The sequence below is a fragment of the Colletotrichum abscissum genome (genome assembly GCF_030869225.1).
Source record: "Colletotrichum abscissum strain IMI 504890 chromosome Unknown Scaffold_49.1, whole genome shotgun sequence".
In the NCBI taxonomy this organism is placed as follows: Eukaryota; Fungi; Ascomycota; class Sordariomycetes; order Glomerellales; family Glomerellaceae; genus Colletotrichum; species Colletotrichum abscissum.
Window position 1 is genome coordinate 100059 of NW_026850420.1, and position 23490 is coordinate 123548.

Genomic DNA, 23490 nt, shown 5'->3' on the forward strand with positions numbered 1-23490 from the left:
ATATACCCACAACACAACATCACCCTGAGGGCGACCTTGGGGGGGTGTAATGACACGAGAGATACGACCTTTGAGACATGACGGAATATTGGGAAATCACAGCGCAACAACTATGAGGAACACTGGAGAGAGAGGGTGTTTTTTTCTTGTGAACACCACCTATACGGAGTCGGCTCATGGAATTTTGCTGCGACACGGAAACCCAAATAACCTACCCCCACCTTCAAGCCACCTACCCACCACCCTCAACTCATTTGCAACTAGGATACGACGGGAAGCATCTTGGGGTTTGGCGAAATGTGTTTTTTTCATAGGGAACATAGAACTTTCAAGACTCTCCAGAGAGCCGGGCACGAAAAAGCACAACTAGATCCAGTCTAGACAGATCAGATTGATTGCAAGAGCAATTTAGAACCTTGGCCTTGTTATTTTGGAGAGTAGCATCAGCTTTGCCACTTGTGGCCTCATCGCACCTGTGGTGTAATACAATTGATACCTTCTACCAACTCGCTACAAAAGGGGTATTATACTCAAATCAAGTCTTGCTCTTTCCGCCCAATGTGTGTCGTTATGCTTCATCTCCATTTCCATGTTGCAGGCCAATAGACAGTGCTGACCGATACGAAATGAACCTCGACCGTCAGCTACTACAGAACCGCATCGTTCGACCCCTTTTAATCAACACAAGATCAACTTTTGATGCCCATATCCTCGCCCATTCTCGTACAACGGCTCAAGTGAAGACTGTAAATGAACGACGTCGGCCTCTGGCTCAAGACCTCAAGACCTGGGAGGCATCGTGCTAGACGGGGGCTTATACCGTCCTTCCTTCGACATCCTCTCCATCTTGGCCAAAGCCGCTTGTCTCCTTTCCTTCTCCGTCATGGCCGTCTTTTGCTTGGGCTTCTTCACGCGGCTCTCCTGGAAAAAGGAACCCAACGCGGTTCTTGGCGTACCGCTTTGCACAGGGCTCGCGGCCGGGCTCGTCGTCACTGGTACTGAGGCCTTGATCGGCATCGACGCGGGAGGCGGTCGGCCGTCGGAGAAAGAGGCCGGCAGGCTACGACGTACCGCTGGGTGCTGGGTAGTCCGCTTGGGCGGACCGGCTGTCTTGCGCGGCGGGGTCTCTGCAATGGTGGCGTCCTTGGTGGGCTTCGAGAATAAAGGGACCCTCTGCTCAGATAGCAGGGGGTTGGGAACTGCCTTCTGCGGCAACAGCGTGGTGGTGATGGCGGTGGCGGTGGTGCCGTTATCGCTGCTTTCCGTCTTGATAGTTTCCTCCAAAGGGTTTGCGGTACGGGGGCGCGGGGTACTGGATATGAATGTGACGTCCTCGTCGTTCTGCAGAGCGTTTGTGTGTCGTTGAATGGCCGGGGGAGATGCCGGAGGGTTCCGAGGGCTTGATGCCGCGTTGTTTGTCACTCGCTGTTTGGCCTTCTCCCCATTGGCAGGGGGGATGTCAGATGCAGGAGGCAAGGCATTGTGAGTATGAGGTTCATTAGCAGGCTGCTCGCCAACACAGCCACTGCCGTTCGTTTTCGATGCAATCGGCTGTTCCGTGAGTGAAGCACGCACGGGGGAGAAAGCAGGCTTGCTAGGCGTGCCGTCCGATGTGCGTGTCTCGATATGAGGCCTCGGGACGGGGTTGCTCTGCTGCGCAACTGGCGTATTAGGACCCACGCTCAGGTTCAAGGCCGCTGATTGCTCAGAGAGACGCCTCTGTGCGACTTCTGGAAACGGGGTTCCGCTCTCCAACACAGACTCCCTTGCCGACTTGAATTCGCTGTGGTAGATCTTGAAAACCAGATACAGATTCTCGCGTGTCACGACACCGCCCTGATATGCTGGCCGGTCCACGTACTCGACGTACCACTGATATGCCGAGAGCGGCTCCTCGTCATCGTCCAAGGTTTGGATGTAAGGGACGAACCCGTCCACGAAGGCGCGGATGAAGTCGTCGTAGAGCCATTTGGGAAGCAGTCGTTTCCGACGTAGGTCTTTGATCGTGAAACAAGCCTTCACAAAGTCACCTACGCTGCCCGAGAAGGATGGGTATACGTGGCGGAAAGCTTCCAGCGGATCCTGTGCAAAAGGGGGCCTCTTGACCGAGTCCTGTGCTGAATGATGGACATCGAAGGTTTGGTATCGGCTTTCTTGAAGCACTTGTGGAATAGCAGTCGGCTGCATACCTTGCATGGCGCTGGGTGATGGTGGAGGTGAAGGATTGATGGGTGTCACTTGAGACACTGTCCGGTGACGGCTTGCAGGCCTCGATGAGCTTCCGACAGGTGCTGCTCTTGCTTCACCCGAGGCTGGACCTCGGGTCTTCGCCGCTTTCGACTTCTCTGCCTCGAAGAAATAGAGTGATGCCTCGGCGACTTCTTCGGAGAAGATCAGTTTTCCGTCTGCAACATTCAAAGCCGCTTTATGAAGCGGGCCATCAGGCTTCGACCACAGCCTTGCGAGTTGTATACCGTCCTTTAATGCCTGATGGGTGATGGCGACCAGAACACCAAGGCTGTGAGCTGTCAGAGTTGGCTGGAGATGCTGGAAAGCGGTCGGAATCCAATCAAGACCATTCCGTTTCCACGTTTCGTCGAGATATGATATTGCTTTCTGCCGCTGGACCTCTTCCATCGAGGATTTCAGGCTATCGCCCTCAGACAATCCTCCACGTGTGGCCAATGAAACATTGTTTTTTGCCTTACCCCCACTCTCCAGAGTTGGTTGGACGTGTGCTCTGGAGGTCGTAATATCTGGACGAGATGTTTCACCTGCCTTGTGACCAACGCTGGCAGTTCCACAAAGACTGGGGGCATCTTTGACGACCTTGGGTGTTCCCAGTTTCGGTTGCTCGTCGGTAACAAGAGCCGCTGACGCAAGTGCAGAGCTTGAGGCTGTGTGTAGAGCCCCTTGATGAGTCTGAGGAAGTGGTGCCACAGATTTTGGATCAACTCTTGCCGAAGGGCGCTCTTCTTCAACTTCTTGGGAGCTCAATTCGACTGCCTTCATCCTTCTTTTCTTGTGAACTGGTTCTTCCATCTTGTCGGAGCTCTTAATGTCTTTGTAAGTGGACGGAACCATGCTTCCTTGACCGCAGGGAGGGCTGGTCACAGCCTGAGATGCAGTAGTCAAACGCGCGGCTCTGCTGTTGATAGGGGGTGTCGCTTCGTAAAGAGCCCCTGGGATGGCGGTTTCCAGCTCGTCTTCCACACCGGCGCTGCTGGACGGAAACACTTCAGCTGGGCGGCGACGTTTGGCGCCTGTAGGAGGTGAGAACTGTCGCTTGGTGGCTGGGATCATCGGTAGTGAAGACCGAATTTGAGGGCTGCTTCGCGTTCGCGGTGGTGGGGACTGGGAGATAATTCGTTCTACACCAGACTGGGCCTGGGTCATGATGACTTGTGACCTGATAGAAAACGCTGGAGAGGGGGTTTCTTGTAGCTCTCTTCCACGGGGTGGTCGTGGGGGAGATTCCGGCCAGGAGCTGACGGGCACCTCTGGCTCAGAGTCTGATTCATCATCTTGCTGATGGATGGGCGTATTCTCAGAGACCGAGACGGATGCAGTTGGTCCACTGGAAACAGCCGCGTTTGGCCTCTGGGCAGGTGGCGGTAGTGTCCGAGAGGTATGAAAATACTTAATTTGTTCAAGGACCTTTGGCGGGACTCTGGCGGCATTCTGTTGTGGGTTATTCTTGAGAGCTGAGATCCACGGTTGTCTTCCACTGTCTGAAAAGATTGCTTGTTGATCCTTGGGAATCTTCACGAGTTTCCGAGGCACTTGAGCTCCATTGCGAAGACCAAAGGGTGCAGACGTGATGGACTGTTCCGAGCTACTCGATGAACTAGTCATGGTGGTGGTGAGGATCGCAGCCTTGAGCTGGGATGGTGAATTTCCGCATTCGCAACTGGGTTGCTAGTTGGTGTAACAAGAAGTATTCGGTGTTAAAACGAGGTGTTTGTTGTGATGGCGACTGACAAGGTGGCAGACAATGCCTTCAAGGGAAGATTGAAAATCTTGGAATGAATGGTGATGAATCAATAAGACTTTTGTCGACGGTTGTAATCAATGGCAGGAACAGGGCTGCTGTGAATGGTGAACACCAGAAGATGTCAATTGATTAACGCGCCAAAGATACCAAGGTACTTTGGAGAAAACGCGTTTTTCGGCGTGTCCCTGGCTCCCTGTTGAATTCCCATGCTGGGTGTCCAAGGTAAAGTGGCAGCAACTGCGGGGTTCCTGGGTGGTGCTGGAAAAGACAGGATAGTGGTCCGAGCTTCGTAACCCGAAGTCCCCAAGTCCCCAAATACCCAGGACCCAGGCGCTTTGAGTGTGGGTGGGCCAGCTAAGGTGTCTATCTTCCTGTTGGTGGTGGGTTAAGGTACCTATAGGCATTGCTGATGCCGGGGGAAGGGAACGGGTACTGGGTACATTCACATTTGCCGCAATAGAGAAAGTAAGATCAAGTACAGGTACCTTGAGCCTGGTAGGTAGGTGCTCCGTACCGCCTTTTGCCTTGCCCAGCTTGCATTCCTGCAACGGGCTCTCATATGGACTGCTCAAAGGGCGTCTCAAAGTCAGCCATTCCCGAGGTATCGTAGACAACACTAACGCCTACGTTTCTGCAAAACGTTGGAGTAGGTACCTGCTGCGTTGTGCAGTACCTACGGCAGCCCCCCCAGGATTTGCCAACTGCGCAGTGCCAGCTCAACCCAACCCCAACTTCGTTGCGTCGCTGCGTCATCCCACCCACGTTTGACGATTGTGCCGACTTGGTCATCGCAGGGCCACGCGGGCCTAGACCTTGAAGGGATAGCGCTGCCTGGCTCGCAGTAGTCTACGGATAGTCCGCCCTCTAAAACCCATCAGCGCCGTCTCCAAGACTGCTTGTTTCTGCAGCACTGCAGACAACCTTACACGGGGACCTACGACGACATTCCACACCCAATCTTTCTTCGCCCGAACATACACATACACCCAGAGCCTGACCTTCGCCACGTCGATTCTGCTCGTCACCTGTGCTCTTCTCAGACACTGTATCTTGCCCGCGTTCTTTCCGGGACTACAACGATATACACCACGCTCTATTCCCCAAGTAGACATCGACAAAGAAACCCCGACCGACGGTAGCGAACCCCTCGCTTCTACGAACCACGAGTACATAAGCTAGACTTGGTCCGATTAGGTCGAGATTGACTACGGGGAGAAGCTTTCGATTTCTCAAGACACCCCGCGAATAAACTACATCCAGCGATCGTCCATCATGTCAACCTGACATGAAAAGATGCTAGCGCTACACACGTTATAGACAACCACGAGCTCAGTCCTCCACTCGTCGCATTCGTGCCCGCGCAAGATGGCGAGCAACAACACATCGAAGCCAAACTCTCCGGCAGTTCTATCTACGCCTCCAGGCTTCAGGAGCCGCCATGATTCTATAAACTCCATATCCACCGCTTCGCAGGCCGATAAGGACCAGCTAGCCCATACTCTGAACAGAATCCATACATCGGCGAGCCAGTCTGACTCTTTGACGACATTCAACGACTTTGCTCCTCCTCCCTCATCTCTTCCGGCAACAGAAACAAAGGTTCTGGCAGGAGAGCTGGTTCAAAATGGCCTCAGTGGACTCTACAGTCGGCTTAAAGAGGCGGTAGGCGCTGGCGGGGCGAGACAGCAAGACGTCGACGATGGCGACAGCTTCGATGCTGCATCGAAACGCAGCACCAGCACCACGGCTACAACCCCGAAAATACCCATCGCTTCCCTCACCCGCGTTGAAACCGCCGCTACGAGCTCTTCATTCAACTCGGGAACAACGCACGACGGTCCCATGACAGGCACTTCCTCGTCAGGAATGAACACTGTCATGTCTGACAGCCAGTCAAACCCCCCTCAGTCATCGAAAGCGACATCCATTTCCGCGATGACGGCGTCCAAATCGAGCGCTGCCAGCCGGCAAAGCTTGCCCAGCGTGGCCAAAGCCTCAGCAGTCACGGCCATAAATCCTGAGGTCGCACCAGCTACAGCAACAAGAAGCGTAGCTCGCATGGAGGATGGCCCAGTTCGAACGTCCGGGAGGCGGAGTATCAGCAAACACCCTGATCCGCGGCTGTTCGGAATCGGGCATGATCACAAATTCGATGTCCTAGAGCCTAAACCCAGCGCAATCCTCCCCGAGCGAACCCATGGAATTATTCCCCGGCCCAGACGCGAAGACACAGCTGTCGACGGTCCTTCGGATAAGCCCCTGAGCCCAATCAAGACCAGCGCACCACAGCTCCCTAAGTTGCAGACCGCGGATCCCCGGTCTCCTACATTATCGACGTCGTCGATGATGCTAGTTCCGAAACGACCAGCAGTCATTGATCGCATCAGTCGCTCTCGGTCACCTGGCTATGCCCCCTCAAGATCTTCATCGATGGAACATGTCACCGCAGAACCCAGCCCCATCAGTACGACTGCCCACGACTCTGTATACCATGACTCCTTCGCCCACGCTGCTCAGCCCATACATGGAAGAACGGGGGCTTTGCGCATTCCTGGCACAACGACCAACGAAGGTGCCCCTGAACAAGTCAATGCCAGGCTTGATAGGATGCGGCGTCAGGTTCTGAGCAAAGAATTTTGGATGGCCGATGAAACTTGCAAAGAATGTTTCATATGCGGCCAGCCGTTCTCAGCTTTTAGAAGAAAGCACCATTGTCGAACCTGCGGGTGCATCTTTGATTCAAAATGCACTTCCATCATCCCAGCCTCAAAATTTGGAATGACAGGGACCCTCAGAGTTTGCAAAACTTGCCTAAAAGTCATCAACCAGCGACTGTATGAAGGGAGCGGCTCTGACGACTCTGGGGACGAGTCATTCTTGCCAGCTCTTTTTCGTCAAACCAAGGCAACTCCCAAGGCGACGCAAGCAGAGGCTGAGGTTGAAGAACCGAGTTTCGCTGATCGAATGGAGGACCTGGGTGACGCGAGATCTGTCCAGACACCTATGATGGCAATTCCTGCGACCAGAAGGATCAATGACTCTAACCGAAATTCTGCTATTCTAGAAATAGATGCACCGCAGCTCAGCCGCCCGAGCTCCTCACGTTCTCTGAGGTCTTTAACATCCGCGAATCGGCCGCAATCGTCAGGTCACAGACGACACCATTCGAAGCATCACAACAACTTCATGTCAAGGTTCAAGCCAATGCCAGACGATAGAGCCCCGTTCCGCAAGGGAATCACTGAAGAGATGGCCAAGAAGCCGAAATATCCGGCTTTCCACGACGACAATATCATCGACCCGGAACTGGCTGCCTACATGTCAGACGAGTCCAGCGGTGACGAACAGATGAGCATATTTGCCACCATGTCAAACGCTGATCTGCAACCATCAAGCTACGACCATGAGAAGTCAAGCTTCGGACCGTTTTTGAGCACGGGAAGGAGACACCGACTTGGACGAGGGGAGAAGAGTGTTAGCGGGTTGAGCTTCACAAGTCGCGGAATAGATGATAATGCCGGCTCGGGAAGTCTTATCGGTCATGGCCGCCCTGCGAGAAGACGCAATCTCAGTAATGTGAGCCATCAGATGAGGTCCCCGCGCCCCAAATCTGGCATCTTCAAGGGTCCGTCCGCGTCCAACGAGAACGTCTTCACTATTGAGAATCCTGCTATCGAAGCCACGAAATTGACTAGAAGCGATTCGATGCAAGCGGACAAGCAGCCACAGGTGGAGCTCAACCCATCTAGTATGTTGCATGTCAAGAGACTCCTGCACCAGTTGCTCGAAGACTCCGGCATACCCAATGTGCCAGCATGGGAAAAGGCTCTAGTTCCCATCTTGCTACAGTGCACCGACGACGTTACACCCGACATTAGAGTGGGAGATGACATGGACATACGACATTACGTCAAGCTAAAGAAAATACCAGGCGGAAAACCCGGGGACACTAGCTACGTCTCAGGTGTCATATTCACAAAGAACCTTGCTCTCAAGAGCATGCCACGCCGCATCCTCAATCCCCGTATCGTCATCGTCTCTTTCCCGATAGAGTACCAGCGGCACCAGCAACACTTTATGAGTCTTCAACCTGTCATCGAGCAGGAGAAGGAGTTCTTACGAATTGTCGTCAATCGCATCATCAACTTGCGCCCACAATTACTTCTCTGTGAAAAATCTGTGTCTGGTGTTGCATTGCAGTACCTCTCCGAGGCAGGCATAGCTGTCGCCTACAATGTCAAGCCATCGGTCATCGAAGCCGTGTCGAGATGCGCGGAAACAGACATCATCTCCTCTCTCGACATGCTGGCCTTGCAAGTCCAGGTCGGAAGATCTGGCGGCTTCGAAGTCAAGACATACGTCAACAAGAACTATCCCGGAAAGAAAAAGACTTACATCTTCCTTTCCGGGTGCTCTGAGAAGCTTGGCTGTACGATCGCTCTCCGCGGCGACTCAACTGAGGTTTTGTCAAGGATGAAGAAGATCACAGAGTTCATGGTCTATGTCGTGTACAACTTGAAGCTGGAGACGTGCTTGATGAGAGACGAGTACATTCAGCTGCCTGCAGAGCCTGAGGAATCGTCCTCTCTGTCATCTTCTCTCCGCCAAAACCCCGAGGATGGTCCTAGATCTCTCAGCGCGTCAACTGAACTCGCAGAAACGGGACCGCAAATATTGAAGACCTCGCCCACGGATTCTGAACTCCCTACACAAACCAGTGATGGCACGTCTTTGGTCACTGCAGAGGGTACAGTATCGTCAGATCAGACTGAAGAGCATGTTGCAGAAGAACGCCCTCCACTCGTATCTCTTCATGCCTCTCACGTTCCGCCTACGTCTCCTGAGTCCCAAGTACCAGAAGATGTGCCGATGCCAACATACTATAGCGATATGGTTGCGAGATACGAGACCAAGATCCTCTCAGCTTCTCCGTTCGTCAAGTTTGCTCAGCCTTACTTGCTCATGAAGGCGCGAGAGCAAGAACGGAGATTGGTTTACTTGAAACGGCTGAGGGATCAAGATGTTGTTGAGGAACAGATTGACGCCGAGAAGTCAAAGTCACAAAAGTTCCAGCTCATTAAGCCTGAAATGGTCCACGCTATCGGGCAGAAGGCGCCTCGCCAAGTTATGGAAATTTTGCACGCCGTGCATGATGCCGAATATGACAAGGCGCTTTACAACTACCAGGTCCAGACCCGGCAATGGGAAAACTACATCCAGGGCAATCTCGACCTTTTCGATCCCTATTCTCACCAGAATATTGTCGTTCTGTACTCAGTCATCTGTACAGAGACCAAAATTCCGTGCTCAGAGCCCGGGCTGATTGCAATTGCGTTTTACGATGAGCATGTCGACGAGAGCGGAAGCATGGATCCGGATTGCACTCTCGGTCAGTACATTGAAGACCTATGCATCAGTAAGGACTCGATATGCACAGCCAATGGCTGTGACCGGAAGATGACGGCGCATCATCGCACCTACGTCCATGATGAGTCACGAGTCACTATTTTCGTTGAGCCGGCGGCCAAAAGACGCAACTTGGATGGTATCACTATGTGGAGCTACTGCAAAACATGCAAGAAGGATTCTCCTGAGATGGGAATGTCTGACAGCACATGGAAATATTCTTTTGGCAAGTACCTTGAGCTTCTCTTTTGGAGCAGGGGCCTGCGGCTTCACGAATTCTCTGGGTGCCCGCACGACCATCACCGCGACCATATCCGGTACTTCCATTACCGTGACACCTGGGTAAGGATCCATTACGATCCCATCGATCTTCTCGAAATTGTCGTCCCCCGAGCTCGGATTACGTGGAAGGTCGAAAATGACCTCAAGCTCAAGAATGAGATCTTCAACAAGATTGAGGAACGATGGGTCCGCTTCATCAACTCTGTCAAGTTCAGGATCAAAAGCATCCGCATCGACAGCGTTCTGCCTGAAAAAGCCGATGCGTGTAAGACCGAAGTCGACCGACTTGCCAAAAAAGCCCAGGATGACCAAGTCGCATTGACCCGCAGACTTCAGGAAACTTACGTCAATTCCAAGTATTACGAAGTCATTCCGTTCAATGCCATTGTCAGAGAGATGCTGGAAAAGGCTGGCGATTGGGATGCTTCTTTCACTAAATTCGAGACCGATTTTCTGCCGGACAAAGATTTGCGCCAGTTGACGATGCTTCAGCTCAAGAAGATCTTCTCGGACAACGAATCGAGAGAGTCTCTTCCCTCCACCGACGGTAACTCCACCGTAGACTCCGGGGAACCTCCATCTCAAACTTTCTCAGATGATGCTGATGAGAAGTCTTCGACTCAACCAACCGACCCAACTGAACCTAGCGAGGAAGGTGCCTCGGAGACGACCAAGAACGAAGGCGATCCAGAGAATGAGCCTGAAGAGCTCAAAGAAAAGGAGCCAATTCCAGAACCGGAGCCATCCCAAGAGCAAGAATCTGGACCCGGTTTGAAGGACAAGCCTGCTACCGGAGACGAGAATCCTGAGTCCTCAGAGACGAGCAAAATTAGTACACCGGCTGAATCCGTACTGGAAAGAGTCGAGCCTCTGGATCTGGCTACTCCAAGCTCGCCAAAAGGGAAGAATCCTTTCTCTTTTGCTGCCATTGATGAAGCTGGAGAGACCTCGAGTGATTCGGGTGCTATCGAGCCAACTTCACCAACTACCAGACCTCCACTCACTACGACCTCCACAGGGATTTCTCTTTCAGAAAAAGTCGAGCAGCTTCGACGTGAGCAACAGGTCATGGGTAACGAAACGCCCTTGGCCAACGAGCCCGCTGAGGCACCGAAAGCAAATCCGGAGCGTACTTTGGCTCGCAGGGCTCCGATGATTAGAACTCTATCTCAGCCCGCCCAAACGTTACCAAGATCGCAGTCAAGCTTTGCCAAGTCAATCTTGCCAAAGGATGGCGCAGGGCCCAGCGAAAATTCCAGCGAGGCATCCTTCAAAGTGGAAAAGAAACCGTTTGATCGGCTGGCGTTGGGGATGAAGAGCCATAGAAAGGCCGGCCCCTCCTCAATCCCTCGGCTAATCACGAAGAAGAAGGATACGCACGTGTCGTCTCAGGTATCTAGGATTGCCAAGCACTTTGAACAACTGAGTCGCGAATTCGAGAAGGAAAGGCAAAGGGAAGATCGCAGAAAGCGCCTAGCGAAACATCAACCTCGTGCCGGTCTGCCACGCTCAGCAACTAAGGCCATTGTGGAGGTCTATCACAACATTGACAATGCCGTCCAGGAGGCCGGGCCGTCAAACACTGAACAAAACAATGAGATCAAGATTCTCGAGCCAAAGACTGCACCCGTAACCCCAGCACCTCCAGGTGTTGTGCATACGGAACCCGACACAATGCCGCCTACGGGAGAGTCACAGCCTGTAACAGAAGCTCCGGCCGCATCTGAAGAGCACCACGTTGGCGGAGAGACTGACGACACTGCGACGGTTACTGCCAGCCACGGTGGATCGGACGACGAAGGGCAAAGCGACAACGAAGAATCCATACTAGGCGACTTGCTGCCCGATGTGAAGGAGCTTGCAGACTCACTTGAGCCCAGCACCGAGATTCCGTTGGAACTACCCAAGCATCAAAAGACTAGCTTGATGAAGATGCTTACAAACTTCTGGGCCGAGCGATCTGCGAGTGGCTGGCCTCAGTTGGATTACCCGGTCAATGCCAGCGATCATATTTTCCTCGACTCGGACGTGATTGTACGAGAGGACGAGCCTTCCTCCGTTATTGCCTTTGCGCTAAGCTCTGATGACTATCGCACGAAGCTGGCTGATATCCGCCGTCAAGAGCGGATGGCCATACAAAAGGACTATGAGACATCAAATCTCGAGGGCAAGTCTTCTGGTATGTCTGACACTGGTGGTGAGTTCATGATGGAAGAGGGCGACCTAGAGAAGAGTCTGCTCAGAGCCACGGGTACCCATCTCAAGTATCAATTCAAGGAAGGTTCTGCGACAATGCTCTGCAAGATCTTCTATGCCGAGCAATTCGATGCGCTTCGCCGGAAGTGCGGTGTTGCAGATCGCATTGTCGAGTCTCTTTCCCGCTGCCTGAAGTGGGACTCGAAGGGCGGGAAAACGAAGTCGGTCTTTCTCAAGACTCTGGATGATCGACTGGTACTCAAGGTAAGACGGTGCTCCATTCGCTGTGTTCCCGTGCTCCAGATCATGAGTTAACGTACATGCAGGGCTTGTCGCCGATTGAGACGTCGGCTTTCCTTCGATTCGCTCCAGCCTACTTCGGCATCATGGCAGAGGCTCTGTTCCATGATTTGCCTTCTGTCATTGCCAAGATGCTAGGTTTCTTCCAACTGATTATCAAAAATCCAGTCACTGGCGTTGAGATCAAGCTAGACCTTCTTTTGATGGAGAATCTCTTCTACGATCGTGGCCCGACCCGTCTTTTCGACTTGAAGGGATCAATGCGCAATCGCAAAATCCAGTCCACAGGCGAGCAGAACGAGGTGCTTCTTGACGAGAACATGGTTGAATTTATCTACGAATCTCCTTTGTTCGCGCGCGAGCATTCCAAGAAGCTACTGAGAGCATCCGTAAGTTCCCGAGCAAGGCATTAGAAGCCGCATACTAACAAAAGGGCAGGTATGGAACGACACCCTGTTCCTCGCAAGGCAGAACGTGATGGACTACTCATTGATGATCGCCGTGGACGAAGCTAAGAAGGAGTTGGTTGTTGGTATCATTGACTGTATCCGGACGTACACATGGGACAAGAAACTCGAGAGTTGGATCAAAGATCGAGGATTTGCTGGCGGTGGCAGAAATCGCCCGACAGTGACCAGTCCCAAGGAATACAAGTCTCGTTTCCGGGAGGCGATGGCCAGGTATGTTCTTGACAGATATCTTCGACAGGCTTCTCCCGGTCATCGGCTAATACGCTATGCAGGTATATACTCCAAGCACCAAATTGCTGGCATCAGTTCGGCGTGCCTCAACTCAACAACACCATGAGGCCACGGTTCGAATCAGATGCAAAGGCCGATTGAACCTCCGGCCAACCATGAGCATTACCTGCCAATGGTTACTCGACTGTAATTAAATGAACTTTTGTAGCACCGAGAGAGAGAGAAGAGAGCATTGCATTGCCGGCGTTTTCCTTCAACAAGGATGAATGGATTGATGATTATGGAGGTATTCTAGTCTTAGGGAGTGGACGGAAGTATTAGAGTCCGCAAAAAGAAATGACCTAAAGTAGCATCATGGCGTCGATGAATCACGGCCTTTCCAATACAAATACCCTCTAATGGCACATAAACGAATGATGAAGCCCCCCACGATAATTGAGCAGGCGTGGTGAGAGATCTATCAGGCAGTAAGGCCATGAGCATTGCCTCATGTTATCCACGGGTTCAAGTATACCTGTGGAAACGAGCAACTCGGTCCACCAGAAAGCCAATTTAGCGCAACATGCTGCCGTTACCACCCCACCAAGCCCGTGCCTTGCCACCTGGAGGTCACTGAGCCCCAGCACTAGGTAGACAATGGCTTTAGAGAATCTACAGTGGAGGGTAAGGTATCCATCATCGACCCTGTGTGCACACTGCCTTGCGCACCTCACCTGAGTTCACTACCTCGTTTGATCAACAACTCAGTCCTCACTTATCTTTCCTCTTGTCACACAAGACCACAGCTCTAATGTCAATAGACCTCAACTGGGAGACGCTCACGACGGGCCCCGACGGAGAAGCTCTCGCCCTCCGCATCCGCGACTTCATTCACACCAAATTCCAGGCTGTGCCGTTGCCGCGCTTCATCAAGTCCGTCAAAGTACACGACTTTGAGTTCGGCACCATCGCCCCCGAACTAGAACTTAAGGACATCACCGACCCGCTACCAGAATTCTACGAGGAAAACTCCGACATTGAGGATGACGAGGAAGAGGAGCAGGCCATCCTCGAGGAGCAGGCACAGCAGCAGCAGCATGGGCCCAGGAGTCAGCTGAGCGCCGGCGAGAGGAGGAGGCAGAGGGAGGAGGCGTCGATGCCGCCGAGGCTGAGCACGCACGCGCTCCGTGGCCAGTCTGGGGACTTCCCCAGCCCGTTTCTGGGTGTATCGACGCCGGGGATTCTCGGCGGGACGTCGAACCTGCATTATTTCCAGTCGCACCTGGGCACCGGCTGGTCGGGCACGCAGACGCCCCTCGCCGCGGTGGCGGGCGCGCACATGGGCAACAGGCTGGACACCTCGGCCGTGCTTTCGCCTGTCGGCTCGCCGCCACCGAACGGATTTTCCTCGCCGAGCCACAGCCGGAACCCCTCGCAGAGTTCCATCTCCGTGAGCGACTTCAACCCGGCGCTGGCGCAGCTGAGAGAAAAGTCGAGTGTGTCGACGCTGGCGCCCACGTCGGCGGGTGCGTCGAGGCCGCCGACGCGGGACACACACCTCGCGGGGTCGGCGATCCAGGAGGAGGACGAGGAGGTGCTGCCGGAAGACGAAGACGACAGCAACAACAACGCGCCGCGGTTCCGGGAGCCGAGGCCCGAGGACCTGCAGGCCGTGTTCCGCATACGGTACGCCGGCGACGTGAGGCTGCGCCTGACGGCGGAGATTTTGCTCGACTACCCGATGCCGAGCTTCGTAGGGATCCCCGTGCAGCTCAGCGTCACGGGCCTCACGTTTGACGGCGTCGGCGTGATGGCGCATATCCGGAAGAGGGTGCAATTTTGCTTCCTGAGCCCCGAGGACGCGGTCACGGCCGTGGGCGCGGACGACGCGGGCCCCAGCGAGCCGGGCAAGAGGTTCGGCGGCTTGCTGCAGGAGATCCAGGTCGAGAGCGAGATTGGCCTCCGGGACGGGGGCAAGCAAAGCTTGAAGAATGTGGGCAAGGTCGAGAGGTTCGTGCTGGAGCAGGTGAGGCGGATATTCGAGAATGAGTTTGTGTATCCCAGCTTCTGGACATTCTTGGTTTAGGAAGATGAATGGGTTTGGATGGGGCGGGGTGGTTGATCGACCTGGCGTTCTTTACGAGGTATGACATGCATTCTTCATAGGCACAAGGAAAAAAAGTAAAACGGCTGGTTTAAAATCAAGAGCTGGTGGGATTCGCTTTGCATTGGTATCTATCAACAAGGAAGAACAGGATATTCCTCTCAACATACACTTCTCCTCTTTCGAAACCTTCCACCTTTTTGTTTACGTGAGAGTACTCTTGAACCCCTGGTAAGCCTGCTGAATGTCCATCTCGAGCTCGCGAGCCTGCTGCTCGCTCAGCTCGTCCGTGGCCTTCATCTGATTCAGCGTGATGAGCCACTGCACAATCTTGCCCCTGCTGTCAAAGTCGCGGTCGGTGACCTTGTTGACGGACTGGATGACGTCGGAGAGCAAGGGGTGCAGCTGATCCTTGGAGAGCAGGCCCAGCTTGACGGCGTCGAGGAAGGTGATGAACTCCTGCGTCGCTTCCAGAATGAGCGTGCCGCTCGTATTACCGGCGGCCGTAGGAGCCGGAGCAGCGCTTGATGAGGCTGTCACGGTTGTCGAGGGCATGCCGACGCGGATGCGCTCTGTTGCGCGAGGGACTTCGAGCTGTTGTAGGAAGTGAGCGACATGGTCAGCAACGTGTGCGATACTGGCTGCTATAGAGAAGTGGTAGACGAACATCCCATTCTGCCTTGAATTCCTCCAAGCCCACAAAGGCTTTTGCCACGGTCTCGTCTGCTAAAATGGACTTGTACTGCTTCAGGGAGCGCTCGCAGATCTCGGTGTAATCGGCCTCAAGGATCGCATCTTTCAGGAAAGCCTTTTCGAGCTCGTCGAGAGTGACAATAATGCTAAAGATCTCGGCGAGCGAGTCTTGCAGGTCGCGCTCGGCGCGTGTGTCGGCTAGCTTCACCTCCTGTTGTGACGCATCGTCATGTTAGCTGGATGTTTGCCTGCGGGGGCGGGGCAGCTATTGGAGGGGATGACGGTGACGGTGATTGGGCTTAATTAACTTGCCTCATCGAGATTGATGGTTGCCGATAGTGTGGTATTGGGAATATAGCTATGCGGTGTCGGCGCATAGGGTTGCCGGGGGATCATCTTCGCAGCTGTGCTTGGATCGTGGTCGGCTTCATGGTCGTCAGACAGCTTTTGAGCTGTCGTTGGAGCTCTCAGGTAGCAAGTGGTGGTGCAGACAGGTGTGTCGCAGAGCCACAGTCAAGGACGTAAGACACGGGTGTGCAGGTTCCCAGGCCCAAGGTAGAACGTGGGGCAACCTTTGAGGAACCAGTACCAAAGGTGGCTTAGCGCGGTTTTCTGATAAGATAAGCGTTCAGAAAAAATTTGGACGGACGCCATGCAGTTGCTGCCATTGAGAAAGTCTCGAGGTTCCCGCGTCCACTTCCCAGAGTCCCTGCAGCCAAAACTTCACTCTTACCCCCCTCCAAACCACTGGACCGAATAACCCCGGCTCCATACTCCATCATGGGTTCCCAGAAGAAGAACCTCAAGGCGACCAAGAAGTTTGAAAAGAACAAGCTCAAGGGTGTCTTGGACAAGAGGAAGGAGACGGCGAAGATCAAGCAGCGCCACCAGGTCAAGGCCAAGAAGGCGACCAAGAAGACCAAGGATTCCGAATTCTTCAAGAATGACGAGGCCGCTGCCAAGGCAAAGGCCAATGGCCACAAGAAGGACACCAAGGTCAGCGCCATGAGTGTCGACGACTTCTTCCAGGGCGGCTTCGAGGAAATCATCGATAAGAAGGACAAGAATGCGACAAAGAAGCTCGGCAAGAGGAAGCGCGATGGGCCCGCCAAGCAGTCAGAGGAAGAGGACTCTGAAGAGGAGGGCAGCGGCTCGGAATTCTCCGTCGAGGAGGAGCCCATTGGAAGCGACAGCGAAGACGGCGAGGGCGATGAGGACGACGAGAACCTTGGCATGACCAAGGAAGCCATGGACAAGCTCGCCCAGAACGACCCCGAATTCTACAAGTTCCTCAAGGAAAACGACCCGGAGGCCCTCGACTTTGACGAGAACGCAGACCTTGCTGAAGTAGACGAGCTTAGCGCCGGCAGCGATCAGTCCGACGATGACGAGGAGGAACAACCGAAGAAGAAGCGCAAGAAGGCTTCCAAAAAGGCCGAGATCGAGGAGGTCGTCGCTGCGGACAATGAGCTGACGCGCGAGATGGTGGGCAAGTGGAAGAAGCTTCTCGCTGAGAAGCAGAGCTTGCGTGCTGCCCGTCAGGTTGTCCTGGCTTTCCGCTGCGCCGCCCATCTCAACGAGGACGACGCCGACGACTCGACCCCACAGAGATACACCATCTCCAGCCCCGAGGTCTTCCACGACATCTTGATCGTTGCCTTGAAGCAAATACCCGAGATTATCTCGCACCACTTGCCCATCAAGGAGTCTGCGTCTGGCAAGATCTACGTGCCTACCGATTCGAAAAAGTTCCACACCCTGTCCATCATGATCAAGACCTTCACTGCGTCCATTATTCACCTTCTCGGCACGCTGTCCGACGATGCTACTCTCAAGCTCACCATTGGCTCATTAGAGCCCCTCGTCCCCTACCTCATGTCCTTCCGCAAGCTTCTCAAGGCTCTCATCAAGACTGTTGTCAACTACTGGGCCAGACCCGCCAGTTCAGAAACGACAAAGATCACTTCTTTCCTGGTCCTGCGGAAACTCGTCGTTATCGGCGACAAGGGCCTTCGCGAGACTGTTCTCAAGACGGTGTACCAGGGACTCGTCTCCGGTTGCAGGACAACAAACGCCAACACCATCCAGGGCATCAACCTGTTGAAGAACTCCGCTGCTGAGCTTTGGGGCATTGACCAAAACGTCGGTTACACCACGGCCTTCACCTTTATCCGCCAACTCGCCATTCACCTCAGAAATAGCATCGTCAAGAAGGAGAAGGACGCCCATAAGATCATCTACAACTGGCAATACACCCACTCGCTCGACTTCTGGTCATGCGTGCTTGCAGAGCACTGCAGCCCCCTGAAGGAGGCGGAGACTGGCAAGGAGGGACAGCTCAAGCTCCTGATCTATCCCCTTGTGCAAGTGACTCTGGGAGCGATGCGCCTTATCCCCTCGCCGACTTTCTTCCCCCTGCGGTTCCACCTCATCCGCTCCATCCTTCGTCTTTCCCGCGCTACCAACACCTACATTCCTCTCGCTTCAGCTCTGATTGAGGTTCTCGAGTCTGCCGACATGAGAAGGTTCCCCAAGGCCTCGTCCATCAAGCCTCTCGACTTCCACGTTGCCTACAAGGCACCTAAGTCATACCTCCGCACGCGTGTTTACCAGGACGGTGTCGCCGAGCAGGTCGTTGAGCTCTTAAGCGAATACTTCACCATCTGGTGCAAGAACATTGCCTTCCCCGAGTTCACCCTTCCCGTTCTCATTCAACTGAAGCGCTGGCTCAAGGGAGCGCGCAAGATTAAGACGGGCAACAAGAACAACAAGGTCATTTCGCAGATTGTGCTGCTGGTGCAGAAGCTCGAGACCAACGCCAAGTTCATCGAGGAGAAGCGTGCGAAGGTGGAGTTCGCGCCTAAGGATCGCGCGCAGGTGGATGCCTTCCTTCGCGACTTTGAGTGGGAGAAGACGCCCCTCGGCGCATACGTTGTCGTGCAGCGCAAGATTAGAGAGCAGAAGGCCAAGGCGCTCGAGGATGCGAGGAAAGAGGACGAGAAGAAGCGTAAGCAGGAGGAGAAGGATGCGGTTGCGGAGAACGCCGCAGACGACGACTCTGAGGAGGAATACGCCGACGAGTTGATGGACGACGAGGCCGAGGATGACGATGAGATCGAGGAGGATGAGGAGGAGGAGAATGAAGATGACGATATGGAAGACGACGAGTAGGTTGCGGATTTTGAGGAAGATCTGAGATGCAAAAGTGTTTTTAGGGCGTAATCCAAATACGCTGGTGTTAGGTTATATCATGGAGGCATTTGCGAATAATCCGGAGGCTTGTAGCCCTCAAATCTAGCGTCCTCGTTGCACCACTCTGCGTCTCCTATATTGAATACTGCTCTACTGTTACAATCATGTCTCATACACTTGGCCATCGCTGGTCTAGACTGAAAGAGAATCGGCCTGCTTGCAAGCCGTTTGCAGATGAAATATACCCTGGGAACATTTACACATGGATGATGCAAGGATGGAGACTGGAAATTAGCACGGACCGGACACTGAGACCGCCTTTTGCTGGGGAAGGATTTGGGGGCTTACATCAACACCTAAACTCCGGTAAGATGTGCAACTGTAGGGAATCTCTGTGCGGCGGCACAGGCAGCTGAGAGTCCCTGTTGATCTTTCCGATAGACGTCTGCCTAACTTCAGATCAACCCGACACCTAATGCACATTCTCCTCACCTCAGGTGACTCGACTACATCTCTTCTCACGTGTCCTTGCTTTTACATCTTACCCGCCTCTTACCTCAACTTGTTATTCCTCAAGATTGCTGTTTGATACCGAAGCACACCTCTCTTATCCGGTCACCTCCCCATCAATAAGTCTCATCGGATGCGGTGAGCCCATCGCAATCATGGCTCCCCTGGCCGCAGACCCCCGCCAGCTCGTGGTGGTCCTTAACCCGGCTCGCCGCAAAGCGTTCTATACCCTCCTCTTCGATATCACGGGCTACATGCGCTCGCAGCTCGAGCTCAAAGACGGCGGCGACCAAGCAGCAGATTCCAGCGGCAATCCGGCATCGCCGTCACTCCAGGAGAGGAACGCCCCGCTCTTCGTCCGGGACCGCGGCGACGGACGCAGCAGCAGCCCCAGCCACCCGGACCGCGGCGGTTCCGGCGTGCACAGCGCTCAGCTGCGGGCCCTGAGGAGGGCGGCGCTCAAGCACTTTGACGGGTGGCGGAAGGAGGTCCTCGAGAAGGTCAAGGGAATTGTCTCGGTTAAGGACGATGACAAGATCCTCGAGGCCAGGAAGAAGCGCTTAGATGAGCAGGAGAAGCTGAACGCAGAGTCTCCCGGCGTCGGAGAGGATTTGATCAACTTTGGAGATGCTTCTCAGACTGCTTCTTCTTCTTCTCCGGCGGCGAACAAGGTCGACGAGGAGGTGGCCGCACTGCAGGAGCATTACCATCCCATTCCGAGCCGGTTCACCACGATCCCGGCGAATGATAGGAAAGAGGTGCTAAGCTGCCTCTTGGTTCTCATCTTGTCTACCGGTTGCTACTCAGCACACTCCAGAGTCTTGGCCCTGTATCTCACGTCCGCCTTCGGTCTGCCTCTCTCGGCCCTCATCGCCGAGGAGACGGAAATCGCAAAGTCTCTGGTTGAATCTGCGACCTCTTCCGAAGGTCAAAAGGCCACCATGTCCGCCGAGGCCGAGGCCGCGAAGCGACGACAAGAGAACCAAAAGAGCCGTTTCTGGAAAGTCGGCCTAGCCTCCGTGGCAGGCGCCGCCGTCATCGGCATCACGGGTGGTCTCGCGGCCCCTGTGGTCGCCGGCGCCATCGGCGGCATCATGGGCAGCGTCGGCCTGGGAGGCGTCGCGAGCTTTCTCGGCATTTTTTTGGATGAATGGCGCGCTGGTCGGGACCCTTTTTGGGGCGTTTGGAGCCAAGATGACGGGCGAGATGATGGATACCTACGCCAAGGAGGTGGAAGACTTCCGCTTCCTCCCGCTCAAGGACGAATGGGGCCAGGACTATAAACGCGCTGACCCGGACGGCAAGCAGGGTGCCCGCCTCCGCGTGACGATTGGCATCAACGGCTGGCTGAATGACGAGGGCGATGTGACGAAGCCGTGGCGCAGCTTGGGTGATGAGTCCGAAGTCTTTGCCTTGCGCTACGAGATGAAGTCACTTCTCGCCCTCGGTGCTGAGCTCGAGGGTCTCGTCTCGTCGTACGCGTGGAACTATGTAAAGATTGAGATCCTCAAGCGCACTGTCCTTGCTTCGCTCTGGGCTGCTCTGTGGCCCGCCTACCTCATCAGCGCCGCTTCAAAGATTGACAACCCCTTCAACCTGGCCCGCAACCGTTCAGACAAGGCCGGTCGCGTTCTCGCTGATGCTCTCATCGCCAAGGTCCAGGGAGAAAGACCCGTGACTCTGGTCGGATATTCGCTCGGCGCTCGCGTCATCTACTCTTGTCTGCGATCACTCGCTGAACGTCAGGCTTTCGGGCTAGTCGACACCGTGGTGCTCATCGGTGCCCCCGTGCCGTCCAACCGGGAGCACTGGCAGGTCCTGCGGTCCGTGGTGTCGGGCCGCATCGTCAACGTGTACTCGGAAACGGACTACATTCTCGGCTTCTTATACCGTACCACCTCTCTCCAGCTAGGCATCGCAGGTCTCCAGGAAGTCAAGGACATTGAAAGAGTCGAGAACCTGAACCTCAGCGCAGAAGTCAGCGGGCACCTCCGCTACCCGAGCTTGATCGCCAAGATCCTGACACGATGCGGATTCCCGAATGTCAAGGGCGGCGAGGGCGTTATAGAAAAGGACGAAGACCTAGATATCAAGATTACGGATGAGGAGGCGGGTTCGCAGATGGGCGAGCTTATCCAGCTCGAGGCGCAACCTGATCCGGAGTCGGAGCCGCAGCCGATCAGATCCAAGCAGACCGCCAGGTTCCCGAACGAGCTGCGTCACCCGTTACATCCTGACCCACCTGAACAGAAGAAGAAAAAGAACCCGAACCGGAACAAGGTCTCTAGATCTGGTGGTGCAACCGTTTCGGGGTCTTTCGATCCTTTGGGAGGCGGAGGCGGCGACCCCTTGAACCTGAGAAGTCTTGGCCAGGCAAAGCAGGGACCGCGGTCGCCTCACCACGAGGAGCTCCGTAGTCTAGGCTCTCCACCTCCTGAGAAACAAGAGGCGAGGAGCGCTCAGCCTGCTGATCCCCTGAATCTCAGGGCTCTGGGGGCAAAGAACGAAAACCCAGTTCCTACTGCTGTCGAAAATGATCCAAGTCAGCCGGGCAAAGAACCAGAGCTTCCTCCCAGGCCTTCTGCCATCCACTCGTTCCAGAGCGATGGTGCTATAGACTTGCACCGCCGTCCGGGACTGCCAATCAGGCCCAAGACCTTCCCTGTTCCTGTTCAAGAGGAAGAGGATGATGATAGCGATGACGAGAGCTTCAAGGGAATTCAGCTGGTTGACAATGAAGACATGACGAGTTACTCGGAGCCCTTGAGGGCGGACGACTAGACCAGATGCAGAACAGAGATAATGCGCCAAGTTGGCCGTTCAATAGGAATACAGTACTTCTTAAGCAAGGACATTCTAATTCCACGTCAAACCCTTCCAATTTCAATCAATGCGGCTAAACTTATACTTCTTTGGGGTATTCATGTCTCATGGGTATCTATAAAGTTTTATAAGAACGGTTATCCTATGAGCTGTAAAACAACTTGGCTATGGAAATTGGTTAATCCTCTTAGATAACTGAGCGTTGCCTATTTAAGTTCGCTCCCCACGCAGAGACTTGTACCTCCTCTTTAGCAGACTCAAGCTCGTTGAGATATCCAATGTCGCAATAGGCCCGCTTGGAATCCTTGTATGTCTTGGAGTATTGGCGACTCCGAGCCAACCGGACGGAATGTGCGGGATTCACATACCGACAGTCGATCCCTCTGTTGGATGGCTCAAGATGACTTGCAGTATCATCGTCCCACCGACCCCACCGCCAGGATCTTGCGCCAAGGGAAATTCCGAGTAGATATCGTTCGTTTCTGACCGCTATCACCTGTGTATTCAGTAATGAAGCATCCACAAAAGACGCCCGACAGTCTCCGGCCAGCTCTGGAGAACACACCGCCTTCGACGTGAAAAGGAAGATCAACAAAACCGCGGAAGTCTTCAACATATGATTCCTCCCTTCTATACTCCAATCTCACCCCGCCTCTAACCTCCAGGAGAATCCTGACAGGTCACTTTGCCTTGGCTGGGAGAAGAGACTAGAGTTTAGAAATCGGTCTTTCGCTATTTTATAGTACCCTCCCTCCTGGAATGGGAGCTCAGCGCCAAAGTGATAACAATGTGGTCAAGTTCATTCGTCATATCCAGTATAAGTTTGATGTTTTATCTATTATGATGAACAGCGTAATCACGTCAAACTCTCATGATTCACGTTATTTTCCAACCTTTGATCATCTATAGTGCGGGTTTTGTTTGCTGCAAGAACATCACTCAGAAAACGTTACTGAGACTAAAGGTGCTCACTAACTGACTTTCCCATTCGTTCTTAGCTCCTATCCCCTGCTCCTATCGAGGGTGTCTTACTTTCACCTCGAACACCTATTATGTACGACCCTGCTGTTCTCTTGAACGTGCCGGTACCGCATACAACTGTTATCAGAGCAAGGCATGGGGTTCTAAGCTCCGGCCCCTTCCAACATGAGTCAGCTAGACATCGTCAGCTTCGAGACTTACAACGTATATACTTCTTCAGGTCCATATGATTATTGCTAGATATACGGTCTCAATACCAACCGTATATTGTGGGTCGAAATAAGTTGTTTCTTACCCACTTGTCAAGTCATCCTTCGCAGCAAACAAGC

General features: G+C 53.9%; 7 protein-coding genes across 7 annotated transcripts; 4 read left to right on the forward strand and 3 right to left on the reverse strand.

Annotated features, from left to right (window-relative positions):
* Positions 1–780: 780 nt before the first annotated feature.
* Positions 781–3855, reverse strand: CABS01_13920 (uncharacterized protein; the record flags this gene model as incomplete). Its single annotated transcript, XM_060547261.1, has 1 exon — positions 781–3855. One exon carries the CDS (start codon positions 3853–3855, stop codon positions 781–783), a length of 3075 nt encoding a protein of 1024 aa, XP_060394374.1.
* A 1504-nt stretch (positions 3856–5359) lies between these two features.
* CABS01_13921 (phosphatidylinositol-4-phosphate 5-Kinase) lies at positions 5360–13020 on the forward strand (the record flags this gene model as incomplete). The annotated part of the gene is made up of 4 exons (XM_060547262.1): positions 5360–12142; positions 12205–12567; positions 12617–12858; positions 12921–13020. The coding sequence occupies 4 exons, from the start codon at positions 5360–5362 to the stop codon at positions 13018–13020; spliced, it is 7488 nt and encodes a 2495-aa protein (XP_060394375.1).
* Positions 13021–13669: 649 nt separating this feature from the next.
* CABS01_13922 (uncharacterized protein) lies at positions 13670–14944 on the forward strand (the record flags this gene model as incomplete). Its single annotated transcript, XM_060547263.1, has 1 exon — positions 13670–14944. One exon carries the CDS (start codon positions 13670–13672, stop codon positions 14942–14944), a length of 1275 nt encoding a protein of 424 aa, XP_060394376.1.
* A 222-nt stretch (positions 14945–15166) lies between these two features.
* CABS01_13923 (VPS28 protein) lies at positions 15167–16150 on the reverse strand (the record flags this gene model as incomplete). The annotated part of the gene is made up of 3 exons (XM_060547264.1): positions 15167–15556; positions 15630–15853; positions 15964–16150. Coding segments are annotated over 3 exons (801 nt in total), but the record flags the coding sequence as incomplete, so codon positions are not given.
* Positions 16151–16435: 285 nt separating this feature from the next.
* Positions 16436–18826, forward strand: CABS01_13924 (Noc2p family protein; the record flags this gene model as incomplete). Its single annotated transcript, XM_060547265.1, has 1 exon — positions 16436–18826. One exon carries the CDS (start codon positions 16436–16438, stop codon positions 18824–18826), a length of 2391 nt encoding a protein of 796 aa, XP_060394378.1.
* A 686-nt stretch (positions 18827–19512) lies between these two features.
* CABS01_13925 (YSIRK family gram-positive signal peptide) lies at positions 19513–22138 on the forward strand (the record flags this gene model as incomplete). The annotated part of the gene is made up of 2 exons (XM_060547266.1): positions 19513–20475; positions 20552–22138. 2 exons carry the CDS (start codon positions 19513–19515, stop codon positions 22136–22138), a joined length of 2550 nt encoding a protein of 849 aa, XP_060394379.1.
* Positions 22139–22367: 229 nt separating this feature from the next.
* On the reverse strand, positions 22368–22796 carry CABS01_13926 (uncharacterized protein; the record flags this gene model as incomplete). Its single annotated transcript, XM_060547267.1, has 1 exon — positions 22368–22796. The coding sequence occupies one exon, from the start codon at positions 22794–22796 to the stop codon at positions 22368–22370; it is 429 nt and encodes a 142-aa protein (XP_060394380.1).
* Positions 22797–23490: the final 694 nt, after the last annotated feature.